Below are 12,351 nucleotides of genomic sequence, written 5' to 3' on the forward strand. Positions count from 1 at the left end.
AACAATAAAAGCTATTTACGACAAACCAACAGCCAATATCATACTGAATGGGCAAAAACTGGAAGCATTCCCTTTGAAATCTGGCACTAGACAAGGATGCCCTCTCTCACCACTCCTATTCAATATAGTACTGGAAGTTCTAGCCAGAGCAATCAGAAAAGAAAAAGAAATAAAGGGTATTCAATTAGGAAAGGAGGAAGTCAAATTGTCTCTGTTTACATACGACATGACTGTATATTTAGAAGACCCCATCATCTCAGCCCAAAATCTCCTGAAACTGATAAGCAACTTCAGCAAAGTCTCAGGATACAAAATCAATGTGCAAAAATCACAAGCATTCCTACACACCAATAACAGACTTAAAGAGAGCCAAATCAAGAACGAACTGCCATTCACAATTGCTACAAAGAGAATAAAATACCTAGGAATACAACTAACAAGGAACATAAAGGACCTCTTCAAGGAGAACTACAAACCACTGCTCAACGAAATAAGAGAGGACACAAACAGATGGAGAAACATTCCATGTTCATGGTTAGGAAGAATCAATATCGTGAAAATGGCCATATTGCCCAAAGTAATTTACAGATTCAACACTATCCCCATCAAGCTACCAATGACCTTCTTCACAGAACTGGAAAAAACCACCTTAAACTTTATATGGAACCAAGAGAGAGCCCGCCTAGCCAAGTCAATTCTAAGCAAAAAGAACAAAGCGGGAGGCATCACACTACCGGACATCAAACTATACTACAAGGCTACAGTAATGAAAACAGCATGGTACTGGTACCAAAACAGAGATATAGACCAATGGAACAGAACGGAGGCATCGGAGGCAACACAACACATCTACAACCATCCGATCTTTGACAAACCTGATAAAAACAAGCAATGGGGAAAGGATTCCCTGTTTAATAAGTGGTGTTAAGAAAACTGGCTAGCCATATGCAGAAAGCAGAATCTGGACCCCTTCCTGACACCTTACACTAAAATTAACTACAGATGGATTAAAGACTTAAACATAAGACCTAACACCATAAAAACCCTAGAAGGAAACCTAGGCAAAACCATTCAGGACATAGGCATAGGCAAGGACTTCATGACCAAAACACCAAAAGCATTGGCAACAAAACCCAAAATAGACAAATGGGACCGAATCAAACTCCACAGCTTCTGCACGGCAAAAGAAACAGCCAATAGAGTGAATCGGCAACCAACAGAATGGGAAAAAATTTTTGCAGCTTACCCATCTGACAAAGGGCTGATATCCAGAATTTACAACGACCTAAAACAGATTTACAAGAAAAAAACAAGCCCATTCAAAAGTGGGCAAAGGATATGAACAGATACTTTACAAAAGAAGACATACATGAGGCCAAGAAGCATATGAAAAAATGCTCATCATCACTGGTCATCAGAGAAATGCAAATCAAAATTACATTGAGATACCATCTCACGCCAGTTAGAATGGCGATCATTAAAAAATCTGGAGACAACAGATGCTGGAGAGGATATGGAGAAATAGGAACACTTTTACACTGTTGGTGGGAGTGTAAATTAGTTCAACCATTGTGGAAGACAGTGTGGCGATTCCTCAAGGACCTAGGAATAGAAATTCCATTTGACTCAGCAATCCCATTACTGGGTATATATCCAAAGGATTATAAATCGTTCTACTATAAGGACACATGCACACAAATGTTCATTGCAGCACAGTTTACAATAGCAAAGACCTGGAACCAACCCAAATGCCCATCGATGATAGAATGGAGAGGAAAAATGTGGCAAATATACACCATGGAATATTATGCAGCCATCAAAAATGATGAGTTCACGTTCTTTGTAGGGACATGGATGAACCTGGAAACCATCATTCTCAGCAAACTGACATGAGAACACAAAATCAAACATCGCATGTTCTCACTCACAGACGGGTATTGAACAATGGGAACACATGGACACAGGGAGGGGAGCACTATACACTAGGGTCTGTTGGGGGGAAGTGGGGGGACAGCGGGGGGTGGGGAGTTGGGGAGAGATAGCATGGGGAGAAATGCCACATATAGGTGAAGGGGAGGAAGGCAGCAAATCACACTGCCATGTATGCACCTATGCAACAATCTTGCATGTTTTTCACATGTACCCCAAAACCTAAAATGCAATTAAAAAAAAAATTGTTTTAAATAAACATAATCTTTTTTAACATTAATCTTCCACTCTAAAATGTACAACCTTACCAGGATGGTTGGTCTTGATATGTGACTTTATCAATCGATCTTCTGAAAAAGACTTTTCACAAACAGGGCAAGAATAACTCCTTTTGTCCTAAATAGAAAGAGAACATAATCAATTGACTCTCTAATTTAAATCTGGGCTCTGTAAAAAATAACCACCACCATCACCATTATCACCACCACCAACAACCACCACCACTCGTGCTAACAACAGTCATCACCACCACCACCATCACCATCATCAATACCAACACACCACCACCAGCACTATTAACAGTCATCACCACCACCATTATCACCAGCATCAATACCACCACACCCCCACCAGCACTATCAACAGTCATCACCACCACCACCATCACCATCATCAATACCACCACACCACCACCAGCACTATCAATAGTCATCACCGCCATCACCAACATCAATACCACCACACCACCACCAGCACTAGCAACAGTCATCACCACCACCACCATCACCATCAATACCACCACACCACCACCAGCATTATCAACAGTTATCACCACCACCATCACCATCATCAATACCACCATCACCACCACCAGCATTATCAACAGTCATCACCACCACCACCACCATTATCACCATCATCAATACCACCATCACTGCCACCAGCATTATCAATAGTCATCACCACCGCCATTACCACCATCATCACCACCCTTACCAGCACTATCAACAGTCATCGCCAGCACCACCACCACCACCATCACCACCACCACCACCATCACCACCACTACCACCATCACCATCGTCAACACTAGCATTATCATCAGCACCATCATTATTATCAGCTTCATCAAAGCCAGACACAGTGCACCCTTCCAAGCATATACATACAGCCTCTACCTGGCCCTGCACAGCCTGGGGAGCTCAAAAGTAGGGGAATGGGGGAATGAAGGAATGGCATCAGCTCTATTTCAGAAGGAAGGGATGAGGCTTAGAGGGGAGAGTTCTGTGGAGGTGGGCAGCACTCAACGTCAAGTCTGTAGGTCTACCACACAGACCAGTGCTACTCTACAATCCAAGAGCATATTACATCTGCCAGCACTCAACACAGGGATTACATGGGCAAATGATTTTATTGAGACTCACAACCACTCACAAAAGATAGGCACTGTTCATGCACATGTTACAGATTAAGAAAACGAGGCCCAGGATATAAGCCCAAAGTCTGAGAGGAGGCACAGTGTTGGAAGCAGAGTGTCCGGATGCCCACCCAGGATGCCTCCTGCCACTCCAAGACCCATGTCCCACTGAGGCTGCAGGAGGTTGTTCATCCTGGACCGCTGCAGCTTCACAGCATGGTCACCATCGTGTAACATTCTCAATTAGGAAGAGGGTTTTGTGAATTACCAAGCTACAGCTTTTGCTTACTGCCCTTTTCTCTCAGCGCTCACTTGAGAACAACTTCACATCACTCTTTCCCCCCAGCGTGGATGTCACTGGTTGAATTGTATTCCCCAAAAATCACATTTTGGAGTCCTAACCTCCAATACTTCAGAATGTGACCTGATTTGGAGACAGGGTCTTTACAGAGGTAAGCCAGTTAAAATGAGGTCACTGGTGTGGGCCGTCATCCAATGTGACTGGTGTCCTTATAAAAAGGGGAAATTCGAACACAGAGCTGCATGCAGGGAGAACGCCATGTACAAATGAAAGCAGAGACCAGAGCAATGCGTCTACCAGCCAAGGAATGCCAAAGACGGAGAGCAAATCACCTGAAGCTCAGAGAGAGGCACGGACCACATCCTCCCCAACAGCCTCAGGAGGAAGCGGCCCTGCCAACACCTCTGCCTTCTGTTCTCCAGGACGGTGTGACAGTAAATATCTGCTGTTTATATCACCAGTGTGTGGCACTTTGACTGCCAAGCTTGCCAAACCCACAGCTTACTAAGAGCCAAACCCTGGTAGGAAGGTCTCTGGGCAGATAGCTGAAGAAAAAGCAAAAACAGGCCAGGCACGGTGGCTCATGCCTGTAATCCCAGCATTTTGGGAGGCCGAGGTGAGCAGATCACCTGAGGTCAGGAGTTTGAAACCAGCTGACCAACATGGAGAAACCCCGTCTCTACTAAAAATACAAAACAATTTGCCGGGCGTGGTGGTGCATGCTTGTAATCCCAGCTACTCAGGAAGCTGAGATAGGAGAATCGCTCGAACCCAGGAGGTGGAGGTTGTGGTGAGCTGAGATTGCACCATTGCACTCCAGCCTGGGAAACAAGAGCAAAACTCCATCTCAAAAAAAGAAAAAAAAAAAAAAAGTGCAAACAAAATATGCAGGAACTACCATTGGAAGGAAAGGTTTGGGGCTGTGTTTTGGGGGAGGTTAATACAATCCATGCTCACTTGGGTTTACAGAAGAACTAATTCCCTCTATTTGTGGCACCTCTACTGTGAGCTCCATGAGGCACGAAGTGTGTTCCCTGTCTTGTGTGATGACTGCGCTCCTCACTGCGCTCCCGCCAGGACGTCTACTCCTACTCTAAACAACGAAAAGCACAAGAGCTCCACTTCTGAAGAACTCACTGGATGCAAAGTGCTTTAAATACATATACCATGAGGCCTTTAGAAACTCGCACAAGCTTCACACTACACCGAGAACAGTGCTGGACTCCAGAGCTCTTGCTCCTGCGAGACCTCAACTAGCAGAATAGGTTCAGGGCTCAGAGCCCCTGGGTTCAAACCTTGGTTTTGCCACTTATCAGCTGTGGAACTTTGAGCAAGTGATTTAACCTCGCAGTGCCTCCGTTTGATCGTCTGTAAAATGGCAATAAAAACAATGCCTCCTTCATAGAGTCTCAAAGAGTATAAAGGAGATGAAAAACACAGTGTTTAGAATGGAACCTGTCATATAGGGAGAGCTCAATAAATCTGAAAGACGTTGCTGCTGTGGTTTCTGTGTTGCTATCAGCAACTCAGCCTGAGACAGCACCCTTCTCGTGGGCGAATACTCCCTGGGAACCTCTGAGAGCAGGATCTGAATGAGCACCCTCTCCCTCCTTGTGGACTGGGTATTGTTGCTGTGGCGCATCTCCTGAGGCCGGTGTTCTCCTGCATCTGGTGTTCCCCAGCACACACTTAGAAAAAGTGTACTTTACACTAAAAACCCAAACCAAAAGAAAACAAAAGTCCCTCTGAACCACCAAATGGTTTGGGTGCATTTCCCACCAAACATCTGAATACCAAGCAACGCCAGCCAAGTGCACATGTCCAAGGGGTCCAGGCACCTCTTAAGAAACTGTCCTGAATTTTCTGGCCAGGCAATGCCACAGATCCCCACGCAGGCTACACCACAGGCTCAGTGCTCCTCAGAGTACTCTTGTCACTGCTCTTCTCTGCCCTTGGCCTCAGGCAAGATGCCCCGGGCCCGGCAGGCATCCTGGAGGAGACCTCCACCACCCTCGCTGCCTCTCAGTGCCTGCATCATCAGAGCTGATGGAGGCATTCAGAAGGGCTTTGAAGGAGTTTACGGTGATCTCCCCTGAGCCTCTGCTATTTGATTTTTTTTCTTTTAATCTCTGATAGTCAGAAAGCAATTTATCTCAGAGCTTATCAGGGCCCCTTATTTTTTGATGCCTTTGAAGACTGTCAGAAGGACACAGATGGTGGTAAAGGGTACTGGGTGGGGGTGTGTGGGGAACTCTTAGGACTCATTTGCTTCTTTTTCAAAACCTCAGTTCCATACCAGAGATGAAAACTCAGACTGACACAACAAACTTAAAAAGAGTGGTGGTTAAAAGAGCTCCCAGCAGAGACGAAGAGTGTGAGAGACCCATGCCTTAATGACAGTAGGAAAGCTCAGCTTTTGGAGTCTGTTTGCTCTGACAGAAATGGCCTTCAAAGCAATCAGGACCCTTTGAAAGAAGGGAGACACTGCACGAAGCCGCAGCATGGCCTGGGGTGCAGGGTCAGCCCCAAGCCTTAAGCTCAGAGCCCAGCTCTCTGCTCCAGGCAAAGCTCATCTGGTCTATGCCTTAGCGGCAGGTGCTTTAAAAAATAAAGGTGGGAGTTTCTACTCAACCATTTCTCAGGAATAAAGCCCACGGTTATGGCATGTGCTTTCCTCCATGGACTCATTCATTCGTCAACTGCTACAGGGCCCCTGATATGTGCCAGGCACCGCACTGAGGAAGAGGTGTGAGACTCTTAGAGGCTCGAATGCTCATCAAGAAAGAGATGTGTCAACATGCGGAGCCCAACCATCAGTGAGGATGTCTGCAGAAAGTTCAGGTTTACAGAAGGAAAAGTCATGGTGAAATTGCAACTCATTTGAACAAGTTAGAAGAGAGCCACAAATGTGCTCGATTTAGGATTTCGACTCAAGGATTTTCCTTCCCCTGGAAATAGTTCTGTTTTGCCACGTGATGCCCTTTCAATTTAGAATCTCAGTTCTTACTAAAATGAAGCTATTCTATATACAACATGATCTGGTAGCCTGAGGTCTCCTGGACAGTGGATAAAACACCCAAATGGAGAAACACAGAAACAAATTTGTTCTATAATCAAATAAGAAAAGACCATTTTCCTACAGTTCTTGGAAAGGGAAAACATTACATGCAATCACTTTAATTGAATAACATTTCCTCTACTTTAAAAGTACACATACTGGGCTGGGTGCGGTGGCTCAAGCCTATAATCCCAGCACTTTGGGAGGCTGAGTTGGACGGATTACAAGGTCAGGAGTTCAAGATCATCCTGGCCAATATGGTGAAACTCCATCTCTACTAAAAATACAAAAATTAGCCCGGCATGGTGGCATACACCTGTAGTCCCAGCTACTTCCAGAGGCTGAGGCAGAAGAATTGCTTGAACCCAGGAGGTGGAAGTTGCAGTGAGCCAAGATCGTGCCACTGCACTTCAGCCTAGGCTGAAGTCAGAGACTGTCTCAAAAAAAAAAAAAAAAAAGTACACATACTGACTGGATGTACCCATTTCTAGAAAGAGATTGAAAGCAGCTTCCTCTACCTCTTCCTCTTCCTCTACCTCTTCCTCAGTGCTTTGTTGGCAATATATTTTAGCTTATCTCCAGAAAGTATGTGTAAGATTTCTTTTCAATATATGGACCTTAATAGCCAAAAAGAGACTATGTGCTTCTCAATGACAAATATTAAGTATTCTAACCATTTGCTGAGAGACCATCAAACTCAATAGTACACCATCGCCAATCACTATTACTATTCCTCTTTCTCCTCCTCCTCCTTCTCCTCCTACTAAAAAGGAGAATTAGAAGGACGAATTACTCTAGACAGGCCTCTCCCTATATACCTGGGACTATGCTGTGTCCTTACAAAATTTAGTGGTCTCACTAAATTCCCATGGAGGTGGGTGCTACTGTCTTCATTTCCAGAGGATGCGTTAGGTTATGGAGCCACACCACTTCTAAGTCCCAGAGCCAGAATGCAACATCAAGTGCAGCAACTCCTGAGCTCAGGCTGTAACTGCTACAAGACGCACAGCATCAGGAATCTTTGAGGTCTTCTGTGAAGCAACACGGGCCAGAAACAAAAGGAATACACTGGCATATCATAAACATCCACCAGATGCTCCACTTCCTGCTACCTCACACTTTTGTGTCATAAGGACCTTCATTAAATAATAGATTCTCAGATCCCACCGCAAATTGTAGTGGAGGGAGGAGCCCAGGAATCTCATTCATCACAATTACCCCCATGTGACTCTAACTGAGGAGGTCATGAATGATGTGATTTAGGCCACTAAGTACATATTTAAGGAGACTCACAGGGAGTCACCAATCTGACAGCACCACCCAGCACATTCACGCACACACACTGACAGATAAACATGTAAACACTGAAACAAAGGCCTCTGAAAAGAGCACTGACCCTTGGTGGAGGTGAATAATGCTGACAAGTTCTATTTGATTTTACCCATTCTATTTCATTTATAAGATATCCTAGTTGTGAGTCACTAAACTGATTTCACAGCCCTCTGATTTTTTTTTTTTTTTTTTGCAAGAGAAAGAGGATGCTGACCTGGGTGTCCTGTACTGTACGTATTTTCTAATGCAGTCCTCACAACCCAAAGAGGCAGAGAAAAGTACTTTTGATCTCCATTTTTACAGATGAGAAAACGGAGGCTCAGGGAGGCTAAGGATCTGCCCCAAATCACAGAGACAGATATGGGACCTGAACTCGGGTACACCAGAACCGAAAACCTCCTCTCAATCTACTAAAATCATGTTCACTCAAGGGCCCCCTTTATAAAGTTGCACAGTGCTGTAAAAAGTGGATTTGCTCCAGAAATGTCACCGACTAACTCTCTTGACTAGATCCCCATATTTCCTTAATACCAAGACACCTTTGACTGTAAGTTGACATCATCTAGTTACTAAAGGGAAGACGGAGGTAGTGGGAAGAAAGTTCGTGAAATGGACACATTCTTCCCAATCATTGGGTGTATCCTTGGCTAATAAATGGTTGTTAAGAGTCACAGAAACAGGTACTTAGCCAGATTATCCTAAACTCCTAAGGAAACTGGAAAGGACTTGGATATGGGCCCATCTGAGGGGCAGTGGGGAGATGGCTACTTTAAATCTCCTTCATTTTTGCTCTTCATGGGACTCTGTACTGAAAGCAGTAAATGCTAAAACAAATGCAGAAGGCCAGGCAGCCAGAATTACAACACTGGCTCGGGAAACCAAGCCCAACGCTGGCACAAGGCCTCGCCCAGGTCCCGTGCATTTCCTCACCAGAGCAGTACCATTCTCCCAACCCAGCTAGACCCTCCATGACCACAGTCCTAAGATGAAGCACATGGACATCCATAAGGCACTTTTGTATCACACAGCACAGTCATGCTGTCTCACTGTATTGCCACCACCCAGAGAAAGCAGGGAAGTATTTTTCACTCCACTTTCAGGGAAAGGGAAATAAAGACCATGCAGTCTGCACAGGCCACAGACCTAAAGCCAGAGCACTGTCCTGTAACTCCAGATTCCCAGTTCTATCCATTTTATGGCAGCAATAATGGCACAAGTGTCAAAAACAGTGATGATGACACAGCTAAATACTGGTGGGTGGCAACTAAAACATGGATCATTTTTCTTAGATGCTTCATAATTATTGAAAACCCCTTTAAGGAAAGGTTAATACTTAACCTCCTAGAGTTAACCTCCATGCTTTACTTACGTGATTTCACCAAGAATTAGACTGAATCCTGTGGATTTAAAATGCTCTGTAGTTGGGAGATACTGTCTTGGTGAAATTACCATTAAAAAATGGTACTTTCCATTTTTTGGAATGGATAACTGATGAAATGCAGTGTATCCACACAACGAAACATTATTCAGCTATAAAAAGGAAACCATGGATGAATTAAGTGACAGCAATGAGTCACAAAAGACTATATTAAATATACATATTTTATGATTTCTCTCAGATGATATGTCCAGGACAGGCAAATCCACAGATATAGAAAGGAGATTAGTGGCTGCCTAGGGCTGAGGGAGGGGAACAAGGCAGCTGATGGGTACAAGGTTCCTTTATGGGATGATAAAAAAGCTCTAAAATTAGCTGTAGTGCAATTCTAAGCAAAAAGAACAAAGCGGGAGGCATCATGCTACCTGACTTCAAACCATACTACAAGGCTACAGTAATCAAAACAGCAATGGTACTGCTATCAAAACAGAGATATAGACCAATGGAACAGAACAGAGGCCTCAGAGGCAACACAACACATCTACAACCATCCGATCTTTGACAAACCTGATAAAAACAAGCAATGGGGAAAGGATACCCTGTTTAATAAATGGTGTTGGGAAAACTGGCTAGCCATGTACAGAAAGCAGAAACTGGACCCCTTCCTGACACCTTACACTAAAATTAACTACAGATGGATTAAAGACTTAAACATAAGACCTAACACCATAAAAGCCCTAGAAGAAAACCTAGGCAAAACCATTCAGGACATAGGCGTAGGCAAGGACTTCATGACCAAAACACCAAAAGCATTGGCAACAAAAGCCAAAATAGACAATGGGACCTAATCAAACTCCACAGCTTTTGCACAGCAAAAGAAACAGTCATTAGAGTGAATTGGCAACCAACAGAATGGGAAAAAATTTTTGCAGTCTACCCATCTGACAAAGGGCTGATAATCAGAATCTACAAAGAACTAAAACAGATTTACAAGAAAAAAACAAACAAGCCCATTCAAAAGTGGGCGAAGGATATGAACAGATACTTTACAAAAGAAGACATACATGAGGCCAACAAACATATGAAAAAAATGCTCATCATCACTTGTCATTAGAGAAATGCAAATCAAAACTACATTGAGATACCACCTCACACCAGTTAGAATGGCGATCATTAAAAAATCTGGAGACAACAGATGCTGGAAAGGATGTGGAGAAATAGGAACACTTTTACACTGTTGGTGGTTGTGTAAATTAGTTCAACCATTGTGGAAGACAGTGTGGCAATTCCTCAAGGACCTAGAAATAGAAATTCCATTTAACCCAGCAATCCCATTACTGGGCATATATCCAAAGGATTATAAATCATTCTACTATAAGGACACATGCACACGAATGTTCATTGCAGCACTGTTCACAATAGCAAAGACCTGGAACCAACCCAAATGCCCATCGATGATAGACTGGACAGGGAAAATGTGGCACATGTACATCATGGAATATTATGCAGCCATCAAAAACGATGAGTTCATGTCCTTTGTAGGGACATGGATGAAACTGGAAACCATCATTCTCAGCGAACTGACACAAGAACAGAAAATCAAACACTGCATGTTCTCACTCATAGGTGGGTGTTGAACAATGAGAACACACGGACACAGGGAGGGGAACATCACGCACTGGGGTCTGTCGGGGGGAAACAGGGGAGGGACAGCAGAGGGTGGGGAGTTGGGGAGAGATAGCATGAGGAGAAATGCCCAATATAGGTGATGGGGAGGAAGGCAGCAAATCACACTGCCATGTGTGTACCCATGCAACAATCTTGCACGTTCTTCACATATACCTCAAAACCTAAAATGCAATTAAAAAAAAAGTAAACAGCAGCAAGCAAAAAAAAAGAAAAAATTAGCTGTAGTGATAGTTGCACAACTCCGTGAATATACAAAATAAAAAAACAAAAAAACCACAGTGGATTTCACATTTTAATGAGCAAATTGTATGGTATGTAAAATTATATCTCGATAAAGCTGTTACAAAAAAAAAAAAGAATCCACCTTAACTGTCCTTGAAAACACGGAATTCTATTTAAAACACTTTGCGATAGCAACTTTATTATCAGATCAAAAAAGTCTTCATTCAGGGAAAGCAGACCTCTTTTACTGTGTCAACATTTTGTTGGTACCCTTGGCTTCATTACAAAAATAATCTACAGCCTCAAAAGGCAAATGTTGTCTAAACTCAAAATCCTAGAACCTGTTTTCATAAATCATGCTATCTTACTATGTTGGCAATATGGTCTACTTGCTTCATGGAAAATATTTAGTAATTCAATATCCTGGAGTAAATATAAAAACCTTTCCCTTGGTTTGTGCTGTTGACTCTGCTGGAAATTTCTTCCTCACTCTCCTTCCTGGCCGAAATCTACTCATAACCTCAGAACACCTTCTTCCAGGCAGCCCTCAGGACCTTCCTCCCAGGCCCTTTCCAGGCAAATATTTTTGGGGGAAGTACATTGTTGTGTTGACGTCACTGTCCCTCTCATGTTGCCATTTTGCCATTACTGTTTATTGTTTAACCTCCCCCGACCCAAAACCAAGAGCAACCTGAAGGCAGGGACCAAGTCGTTCTGGAAATCCCAATGTCTGACCCGCAGAGGAGGCAGCCTCCAGCCAGCGCTGGCTGGCTTTGGAAGTAGCGGCAGCACATTCACCTTTAAAAGCATCTCAGTTGGAAGAACTGCAAATATCAGTAAGGGAAAAGACTGAAATTAAACTTACAACTTCTAAGAAAATGTGAGAGCTAATGAGAAGCAGGCTTGCATATCTTTTTTATAAGGTCAACTGAGTCACACCCCCATATTCAGCACGCTGCTCTTCTCTTGCAGTTAGTTGCATAGAAATATTATTATTGTAGCATAAAGCACAATTGCCACTTAAC

General features: G+C 43.6%; 1 protein-coding gene across 4 annotated transcripts in view; it reads right to left on the reverse strand.

Annotated features, from left to right (window-relative positions):
* ZFAT (zinc finger and AT-hook domain containing) overlaps window positions 1–12,351 on the reverse strand; it is a 257,157-nt gene that overhangs the window by 139,451 nt on the left and 105,355 nt on the right. For all 4 annotated transcript variants that reach the window (XM_021675915.2, XM_021675914.2, XM_021675917.2 and 1 more), the window contains one exon: window positions 2,238–2,325. In XM_021675915.2, coding sequence (XP_021531590.2) covers window positions 2,238–2,325 — 88 coding nt within the window. The remainder of the gene's footprint in view (window positions 1–2,237; window positions 2,326–12,351) is intronic.

Source organism: Aotus nancymaae, unplaced genomic scaffold, assembly GCF_030222135.1.
Source record: "Aotus nancymaae isolate 86718 unplaced genomic scaffold, 86718_ANA_hifiasm-v0.15.2.pri h1tg000036l, whole genome shotgun sequence".
NCBI lineage: Eukaryota > Metazoa > Chordata > Mammalia > Primates > Aotidae > Aotus > Aotus nancymaae.